This window comes from Austrofundulus limnaeus, unplaced genomic scaffold, assembly GCF_001266775.1.
Source record: "Austrofundulus limnaeus strain Quisiro unplaced genomic scaffold, Austrofundulus_limnaeus-1.0 Scaffold115, whole genome shotgun sequence".
NCBI lineage: Eukaryota > Metazoa > Chordata > Actinopteri > Cyprinodontiformes > Rivulidae > Austrofundulus > Austrofundulus limnaeus.
Genome location: NW_013952517.1, coordinates 439486 through 450321, shown reverse-complemented (window position 1 = coordinate 450321; position 10836 = coordinate 439486). Strand labels below are relative to the sequence as shown.

The 10836-nt window shown below is 35.1% G+C and overlaps 1 protein-coding gene across 1 annotated transcript in view; it reads left to right on the top strand.

Moving 5' to 3' along the window:
* The window catches only part of LOC106521762 (C-type lectin lectoxin-Lio3), a 76536-nt gene extending 66434 nt beyond the window's left edge, over positions 1-10102 (top strand). The window contains exon 2 of the mRNA XM_014014475.1: positions 9379-10102. Within this exon, the coding sequence (XP_013869929.1) occupies positions 9379-9764 (386 nt within the window). The 3' untranslated portion in view covers positions 9765-10102. The remainder of the gene's footprint in view (positions 1-9378) is intronic.
* Positions 10103-10836: the final 734 nt, after the last annotated feature.

Genomic DNA, 10836 nt, shown 5'->3' with positions numbered 1-10836 from the left:
TTACAAAACTAATCAGCCTACAGTATTTTTACACTCTTTATTTTGCAGTTAAAATAAATGTTTATCAAATAAAATCTAATGTCACAACTAATCGGGGATCCCAACACACATTTCTTTTGCCACTTATTGGGGATTTACTGTGATAATTTTTAAAACAATGTCTTATAATTACAAAAATCTGTCTAACAGGGCTCACAAAAGCAACTGTCGATAAAAGGCAACATGCCAAAACTAAGGCTGGATTTTCTTTGTGTTACAAGCTCTGCTTTGAATTCACTCAACTTCTGTTGACTGAGTGAATCCTACAGACGTCAGTGAGTACAGCTGAGTCATTTTGATTGACTCGACATGAAGATTTAAAATTTTTAGGCCATAAATGTGTCAGTCAAACTACACCAGTGGAATTCTGGCTAAAAGCACTCAAGTTGCAACATAAAACCATGTTTGCAGTACGCCCACTGAGCATTTTGAGGTTAAAAATAGCATAAACATCTAAACTGTCCTAAGATGTCTTGGGTAAAATTAAGACATTGGTCAAAAGTGGAGGGTCTGTAGACGTCTAAGCCTAGTTGTCGAATGTTTTCTCTTGGCCAAGATTAAGACTAATCAGTCGATGCTCCCTTATGGGAGTTGAATTCAAGATTATGGTTACAAGTGCTACCCATCCTAAAGAACCAATAGGCAACAAAGATGTGACAGGACCACCAATATGATACTGAATATCATATTCAGTCTGTGCTGCAGGTCTAGTTGGAAACCAGAAGTAATGCAGAACGATTGTTATTTTCTTCATAGGAATTCAGCTGTCGATGTCCGAAACACATCTTTACAAGCTTATTTCTACAAGGCTTTTAATCAAACTAAAACTTCCTACAAAGTTGAATTAAGCTTTAACAAGACATCTTTTTAATTCTTTATGACATTTAGATTTTTATCTGAGAATCTTCTCAATTGAGAAAAATCTTCATTTATAAAATAATAAAAAACAGGTGTTATTGGGTTAACATGATTAGGTTAGAATTTTCTACGATGATCAAGTTCTGGTTTACTGATATTGTATAACTGCATAAAACTGGTGTTTCTAGTTACTTGTTTGAAAGTTAAAAGGCCCAGTCTGCTGGGCCCTAATACAGTCTAAATTTGCCCAATAATTGGATAAAATTAAACTTTGTGTTTAAACAGTCTTTTCTTACAAAAYAAGTACAAAGGTAAAGGTAAACTGTTATAAAAAATAGCTGATGTTTCAATTTACTTTCAATGTAGACATAATTGCTCTAACTTTATTATGAGCTYACATAACTGAGCCCAGTCTCTCCCCAACAAGACACCAAGCTTTATTCAAATGTGTGTGTCCCTCACACGATGGACACAAGGTTTGAAACACTCAATGTGCTGAGCTTCTTTAGATCCTTAAACGGTTCCACAGTAATTTTTGTTTGTTTTTGTTTTTTGTTTTTGTTTTTTGCTCAAAGCCAGGCAGTGGCCTAAGTAGTGCAAAGAGGTCTTTAATTCAATGCCACAGGCATCACGCAGATAATTATCATGAAGTGTCATCACCATTTTGTGGTGGATGAACAGGTTGTACCRAGTTAGAACTCCAACCTGAATGCTCAAAGTTTTCCTTGTCAGGGGGACAAGAGCTTTCCAAAACCTAAGATTTGGACCGTTGGTAAAGACAAAGTAATAAAACTGATTGARATATCAGCTCAGTGTTGCCCCAGTAATACCAGCAGGAGTGATGTGATGGTGAGGTCAGTTTTCCTTTTGACTGACAGCAGTGTTGTAGTAAAGTCAACACAGTGGATGTGCTTTGCTTCCTAGAATAGGGGCAAAATAAAACCTATTGAGAACAATGCAATCGGTTTATATGAGAGTGATAAAAATGCTCAAAGACTATTCGGTTGGTCGATGCCTCTTTGTATTTTCCATAATTCATTACTTTTTACAGTGAGAGACCAGTTCCCTGAGAAACCTTCCCCTCTTTGCTTTCAGTGTTCCGCTCCATGAATCTCTTATTTCTCGAAGCATTTTCATTGTCACACCCCCACCTCTGTTTTGATGTTTCTTTTCAAATCTATTCCATCTTCCTCCTGATTGTCAGCTTGTTCTGTCTCTTTCCAACCTTCTGCTCTCTTATATTTTTTTTCATTAAATTCTGCCATCTGGCTTAATTCCTCCAAATCCCYACTCCTTTACTGTTTCTAACTTCAGGCACAGGTTGCCTTTCATCATTCACACTTCTCTCTGACACTTGTTGACTTCTCCTTGACWCGGCTCCTTAAGGAAATGTCACCACCACCTTAAGTTCCTTTCTATTACATCTAATAAGTCAAGAACCGAGAGGTGAAGCCTATAAGGACGAGAGGGAGTAAATCTGCATGAAGGAATTCTTAAAATGTGCAGAATGAGAAGATTCTTGTAAATATAAAATATTATGNGGAGTAAATCTGCATGAAGGAATTCTTAAAATGTGCAGAATGAGAAGATTCTTGTAAATATAAAATATTATGAATAAAAGTAACTGGAATTTAAGCAATGTGATTTAGCCTATATTTATAAATTTTAAAAAGCTTTTTTTTCCTGTTAGAAAAATTGAACTCCAGATATATGCAGAACAGCAAACCTCTTCTGTGTTTAATTCCCAGTAAAACGGAGGTAAAACGTGGTCCACTCGATGGTGTTCAAAGGTGCAGGATAATTTAAGATGGCATTCAAAAGTGGATTTTACATTTTGAAGCCAGTCAGTCATTGACTTTGCAAATATGTAATTATTGCACAAAAGCACAGATAGACTCTATCAAGCTCCAACTCACTGCTTTGTTCTTTTCTTCTGAACTTTCCTGTGAAATCAATAGCACACTGTTTCCATAGAGATGAAGTTGCTGCTTGATAACTTGTGGTCAAGGAAGTGCAGGGGGGAAAAAGAAAATTAAACTCATGGAAGTTCTGTTGAGACTTTCAGACGGTAACAATGAACTGATAGTAATCAGTTCATTTTCAGTGAAGGGAGTGAGCAGTGGCGTCTATACTGAGCAGACATTGTTCCTACAGATTTGCAAGTCAAAATTGTATTATAAGCAGAACTGATCCTGCTCCTCGAGGGCCACTATCCTGTATGTTTTAAAGGTTTATTTGCTCCAACACCTGGTTTGAATGAAATGATGGTAAACAGGATTCTGTAGAACAGGAAGAGGCAATTCAGTCCCTGAATTGTGTGTTTGAGCAGGAAAACAAGTAAAACGTGCAGAACAGTGACCCTCTGTGACCAGGATTGCTCACCCCTGCAACCAGCTCCTAATATTTAACAGTTTTGAAATGGTGCTAAAGACTCCTCCTTATATCATCCCATTCGTGTGCATGTTGTGTGAGCAGCACACACAGCACAGCTCATTTCCCAGTGCACCATCGCCACCCACTTTGACCTGTCTAATCAGAAGGAAGTTTACACGAATCTCTGTGACCCAGCCTTTATTTGTTTTTATTATGCTTCCAGTTACACATTTCTCTCTGCTCAGCTTGAGATAAACATACATGCATTTATTGTTGTACAGGGATGCTGCTGAAAGAGCTTAAACACTCAGAGTATTATGAAGGAGTACTGCTGCTCACCCTTGCCTGTAAATGTAATTTCTCTGATGATCCAGCAGGTTCAAGTCACATTTCAAGCTGCAGCTGGAAAAAGTAACTATTTTATGGAGATATTTTTGGTCTCCCAGCAACTAGTGCTGAATTTGAGTGCAGTTTGAAGCCTATGTGTAGGCCCTTCTTCCCAGCTTCAGGCTCTACTCCTGCGGCATGCGCAATACGTGGTACTTAAGTGTAGGTGGCCTAATACAGTTTAACACAATAGGTTTTGTTTATACAAGAAAATAAGAAAATTGCCATTTTGAATCTTAAATTGCGGTGGTTTTTGATTGAAATTTCACCCTATATCACTMTGATACATTCAAAAATGGTAAAAKTGATTTATTTTYTGTTTAAACATTTGTAAGAATAAACAAAAAATCCAATCTGGGTTAACTTATAGGTGTACATTCACATGGTATTTTGCTACAGACAATACTTACACCCAAAGGTGATCACTAAAAGTAATATCTAAGAAAGTCAATWTTTTTTATCCATGCACAGCAGCCTGGAAGACTTCTAAGTCATTTTTCGTGAAGGATGCATATGAAAACGGAACGTGAACTTTTTATTAAATCAGATGCTTTTTTGCAATTTTCCTCTGCAGCTCYCTTGTATTTGGTACAGAAAAGTCTCAAAATGAACCTATTTGTGAACACAGCAAACAACTCCCAGCAGAATTTACAGCAGGGATGTGCGAACTAATGAAAGTTGGTATTTATTCTTTTTTCCTGCCTGCCTGTACGTCAGCTCCCAATTGTTCAAGGACGTGTTTGTTGTGGAGCTAACACACACAGAAATATAATCATCACATGTGTGGAGAGCCTTCGATGAGTAAAACACTGATTTCCACATTTTTACATCATATTCTGCTTCCTGTGGGCCTCCCCCATGTGTGAATAAACAAACTTTATGACATTATATAAACTCATCGACTGTGTCTCAGTGGGGTTTAGTCATCAAGTACTAAACATACACTTCAGACAAACTTAAAATGCTTCCTGTTCTAATGCCAGAAAATAGTTTCTGGCAATCAGGAACCTTCAGCGTCTGCCACCTCTTACAAAAATACACCCACATTTATCCCCACTCAGCCCTTTAAAAACAAGATGCAGGATTGGATGAATGTCTAACAGCACTTCTGTGTGTAAAATGGCTTCACCTGCTGTTGAACCAGGTTGACATGCCCCTTTGTCTAACAGCTTTGCTCGCAGTCCCATCAATACTCGGGGTCACTGTGGCCTCACACCTACACAAGGGGTTTGGCAGCAGACCACAGTGTGCATTGAAAACATTTCTTGCACTCTTTAAAGAGCATGAATTCTTATCTTCAGCCTCACTTTTAGCACACTCAACCTGTGGGCACAATAGACAACTATATTCACTGAGAATCTTATTCAGAGGTTTACAAAACCACTTTACAAACCCTGTTGCTGCTTATGTGATGTTTATTGTTATGTTCAAGTAACATGAGAGCGTGTTTGTTTTTATCAGCCTGAAGTGACACAAGCTGTAGTTGTGACAAACTGCAGTTGGGGGATATAGTTCCAATGTCTGTTTATGCAGCTTAACTAACTAAAAATCTCATATGGCTCCTACACTGCCTTATGATATGTCAACCCAGGTTTTCTGACTGATATTTTAGTGGTTTTACTTGCAGTATTCTAAATAATAAATAAGACAAAATATTTATCTCAGGAGTAATTTCAGGTTTAGCTGAGTTCTTATTTGGCGCTGAAGGCTTAAGGAAATAGTTTTTTTTTTTTTTTTGCCTTTACAATCTTTTGGTAAGTCCAAAAGTAAATATTGACCGTAGCACAATTTTGCATATCATCTTCTCAAACATAGTTTTGTTCAGATGAAGTAAAGTATAAATCCAGTGGCTCTGATCCTGGTCTTAATATTTAAATAAACAAACACAACAGTATCCCTGTTTACCTATTAAGTATTTTTTATGAGATAAACAGAACACATGCAGTCATARCATAGAACCATAGTCAATTATAGCTTAGGAGGTAGCAGGAGTGTCACATAAAAAAAAGAATAAATAAATAATAAAAGGTAAAATAAAAATTAACACTCTGAAGATCAAAGTTAACACAAAAGTAAGTTAACAGTTAAAGAAAAAGTTTTTATAAAATCTACTTTGTTCCACTTGACAATAACTCTTGTGGTTTTTCCGTATGATTTTAGTGCACTGTGGGTTACTGTCTAAAAAAGACTAAATGCTCATTGGAATAAGAAATTTTACATTGATACACTGCAGAATTGTCCCTCTTATCAAGTCTTACAGTCTTATATCCTGCCAAAAAATACTTTTGGTCTTGTTTTGAGACTGATTTAGAGCAGAATGTAAGATTATTAATCATGTAAACTTGGAAATCTGACTCAAACTAAGTGAAATATTCTGCCAATGGAGTGCAGAATATATTTMTAAGAATCTTGAAAAAATGAAAATTTGAGTCAAAGTTATTTCAAGAATCTTACCAAATGCAATTGTCTTAGTCTATTGGCAGATTATTTCACTTAATTTTAGTCAAGTTTCCAAGTTTACAAGCTTATTAGTTATGCACATTCTGCTTTTGTTTGGAAAATCGGTCTAAAACGTGATCAAAAATGTTTTTTAGCTGGATATAATATTGTAAGATTTGGTTAGATAGACATTTTTTGCAGTGTATTATTTTTCCTGACATTGAATACATTGCCTGCTGACTTAAAAGAATACTGAAGGTAATACTAAAGGTACATATAGTCAACTATTTATTATTTTTCCTTTGAGAATTATATAAACTTATAAAATGCTTTCTCTTTTTCCTCAAAATATATAGTTTTATTTAAGATCAGTGTGACATGCTGCAGCTTTTTGAAGAAAAGTTGTTTTTTTCAAGGTGATTTTGGCTTTTTAAAACTTATCTCTTTATAGAAAAAAATCAGTCAATAAGAAGACACTTTCTCAAAGGACATTTGTTCAGGTAAAATTTGACCATGACCTGACGGAACTTTATAAACTTGTTAATCATTAATCGTGTGACTTTATTTAAATCCATGTGTACACAGTAAAAGCAGTCTTTCAGCTTACATCACCGTTTTAATGAATATAAGAGTTTACAACAGTCAGGATGGTCATTCTGTTCCTCACAGCAGCAGGTAAGACCAGCACTACGAACAAATATATATCAGGTATGTCGTTATTTTCTCAAAATTTATTAAATTTAGTTCATAAGGAATTTTATGAAAAATGTCTTTATATTTTGATCTACACAGTTAATATTTATAACTGCAACTTATTGAACAACTTCTCCATGAATTTTAATAAGTAACTGTCATTTATCTCTCTTTCCTCTCTGTTTTTATAGTTTTAAAAACACAGAATTCACACTTTAACCACAATGAGCATTTTGTTTTTCTTGCTGTGTTCAGGTAAATATTTCTGACTTTGTTTGAAATTGATATTAAGTGGATATTTTTTTTTTCAGAAATACATTACAGGACAAAAATCTTTAAAGCTCCTCAGTCACTGTTTGTTGTTATTAGTACTTCTGGATGTTTCTACCACAGTTAGTTTTAACTGCTCATTAATAAAATATGTAACAGTGAAATGATGAGTTGTAAACTTTGAGTAGTTTTATGCATGTCTGACTCATCTCATACAAATATTGTATAGTGCACTAYCCTTCAACTGTTTAATAGTTTACTGCTTTATGTGAAATTGATTCTAATACTTTTGTCATTTTACAGGATGTTTACAGTTGACATTTGCAGTAAATCGTCTGCGAAAWATGAGATTTTTGAGAAATGTTAGTGGAAGTTGTGAGGAGCCAGAAAGATGTAGCTGGTACAARGCACAAAAGGAATGCAACAAGACAGGAGAATCCTTAGTCACTATATATGATCAACAGGATGCTCACTTTGTGGTGAAATTAGTTATTGCTGCCCATATTTCAACACGTTTCGATAGTTGGATTGGTCTTAATCAGGTTAATGCTACCACCTGGCCAAATGGTGATCAGTTTACATTCAATGACTCAAATGCAAACATAAAACCTGGTGAGCAAATATGTGAAGCTATTGAAGATGGAGTACGGAAGGGTTTCAACTGTTCAGAGAGAAAACCTTTRATGTGCCAAAGAGGTAAGTTCTGACAGACAGCACTTGTTTTTCCTTTGTCTTAAAATATAAACTCATCATAATGACAAAAGAGTGATTACAATAAAATATTATTATATTGGTTTGGCCAATGATATTTTTAGAGATAATGCATATATACAAAGTCAAATTTGCTTTTACCCTTTGTCAAAAAGGACAAACCTTGAAAGGTCAGGAAACTAATGAGCGATAATGATAGAAAATCTTTTTAAATTGCTATCAAATGTTTTTGGTTCAGCAAAATAAATAAATAAATAAAAATATGCCTTGTTAAAAAAAAGAAAATGGTCCCTTTCAATTTGGATGTGCGGAGAACACTAAAGGAGCAGGTGCTTAAAGTGTTGAGAAAAAGGACACATAGGGCAGTAGACTATTGCAAGATTCCTACAGTTTTTTTACAGTTCAATGTACTTGTATAAATTTATCTGTATTATTAGGGGAAATCATTACTCTTTTTTAAAATGATTTTTGTTGTTTGTTTTCAGATAATAATTACACCCTGATAAATAAGGAGAGAAACTGGTGCCAGGCTCTGCAGTACTGCAGGACACATTTGAGTAATTTAGCCAGCATCAGTGATGATCAGCAAAATGAACATCTGAAAAATAAAAGTTTGTCCTCACCAGAGAGCACAACGTTTTGGATCGGGCTCCTGCATGATGAGTGGAGATGGGCAGACAAAAGCTGTTCAACATTTAGAAGCTGGGATGTAAAGAAAACAACAAGCGAACCATGTGTGCTCCTAAATTTTGATGCATCGTTTTTTCCTGCAGAATGTGAACAGCCAAAACCAGCACTTTGTTCCAAAGGTAAGAAATAGACAAAACTAGATACTGCATAGCACTAGCATATGTGACCCTGTACACACACAGAGTACCAGAACTCACCAGAACAGATTTATTGTTTTAGGTGAGGGTCGTTGGTGGGTCCAACGGGTAGCCCTTCATCAGAGCTTAAAAATAAATAAATAAATAAATAAATAAATAAATATTTTTAGAGTTAGAAGCATTTTTGTATGTCCAGACACCCCCTTTGTAAACAGAGCCCCCTCCTCAAACATGGGGTCTACTGTAAAACCACTGGCTGATGCAGTGTAGGTCAGACACATCTACATTTCTGCCAAGTTTCATGTTGATCAGTGCAGCTGTTTCCATGATATGGTTGGCCAGAAATCACAATTTTTTTAAATGTTAAAATTAAAATAAACGGTACAAAAACAATATGACTCCTGCTTTGTGTGTGGGGTCATAACTTGATTTAAGCAGAAAAAACAAAAAACAAGAAACAAGCATCACTTGCAGACACATGGAAGAAAAGCAGCTRATTTGTGATCTGTTCAAACTTTCCCAAAAAACAAGTAAAGAGAACTTTGTGGGATAATTTTAGGAAATGAATTCTACCGCAGACAATAGGTCAGTATTTTTGTCACTTGAGCAATTGTTTCAACAAAAGAATAATTGTACTAAAATAGTATTGGTTAAGCTGACCAAATCTGAATAGTGAGCCCTAAGAAGCTCTGTGTCAAATTAAAGTCCTCCTATGTGAAACTGTTGTGGTTGGGTTCCAGTGCCAGTTTATATAAATCTCCCTCTTGTCTGTTACTTTCAGGCAGTGTGAGAATCATAACAGTGGGACATCCTTTAAGTTGGGAAGATGCTCTTAACTACTGTGAGGCCTACCACACACGCTTTCTGTGGATCGAAGATGGAGAGGATCAAAACGCTGTTGAACAATGGCTGAAATACTCTAATGGTTCTGGTAATTACAACGAAAAACTGTGGATTGGTCTGAGGCAGAGTTCTGTTTTTGGATTCTGGATTTGGAGTGACAGAATAGTGAACTGGAACAACTGGAGAGATAACAGAATACCTGAGCTGTCCCCYGCTTATTCTCATTGTGGTGTGATTAATGTCAACGGCACATGGGGTGCTGAAGACTGTCGGAAAGCTCATCCTTTTCTTTGTGAGGAGGAGATTTCATATATGGATGAATAATTAAAAAGTTGTGTTAAAATTTAGCCTCTAAATTAGACAATACCCTACTGTAAAATCAGCAACACAAAGCCAAGTAGATATTTAGTAATACGTTATGGAAGTTTGATTCTTGAACTGAATCTTATAATTCTGTCATTTTAAATATTCTTTAATAAAATTTTCTATAATTTTTGTGGGTTTACGTGTTCAAAGTATAACAATAATATATATATTTTTTGTCAGTATAAAATTACATTACTTAAATCAGTTTAGATAGTGTACTGAAAATTAAAATTCATTTGACTGATTTTTAAATTTTAATTAGTGTATTTTAATATAAAGTTTTACATTTATCTGTTTATGACTACAAACAAATTAAAACTGAAATAAAATGTTGAGTATCTGGGCTAATGTTTTTTTTAGCAAAGACACAGCTGACTTAGAACTAAACGTGAAAATTTGCTGTGAATCGAACATTTTTGAGCTGATGTGAACATTTCTGGGTAAATTTACTGCTTCATGACTTGTAAATAAAAAACACGTTTTTATCAAATCAATGTCTGACCTAAAACCTGTGTTTTAGTATGCAACAAATTAAAATGAATAAACTCTAACATTTGTCAGAACAGAGAAACTGCTTCCTAATATTTGTGTCTTTTTGTCTGTTGCATTAAATGAGCTACAGTTTGCAAATTAAACCAATTTTTATCAGTTCATACGCCGTACATTAATAAACCTGCTGTTTGAATTATTCTCTGGAAATAATAGTTTAGGTCTTTTTTTAAGTTTTGAATGCTTAAACATCAGTGACAGGTTTCTCTAAACTGGTGAATTATATCCAAAGATGAAATAGAATATGTTAACTCAAAGTAAAATCCGTGTTAACTGTGATGATTCAAATGAAATTATTTTCAGACTTGATTCATAATTTGACAAAGCACAAACATAACAATGAGTGAATTTAGGACGGTTCAGGCCTGTTCATCACACTCACTAAAAGGGATAAACTCTCAATACGTAACTACCTGAACCTTGGTGTGTGTGTGTGTGTGTGTGTGTGTGTGTGTGTGTGTGTGTGTGTGTGTGTGTGTGT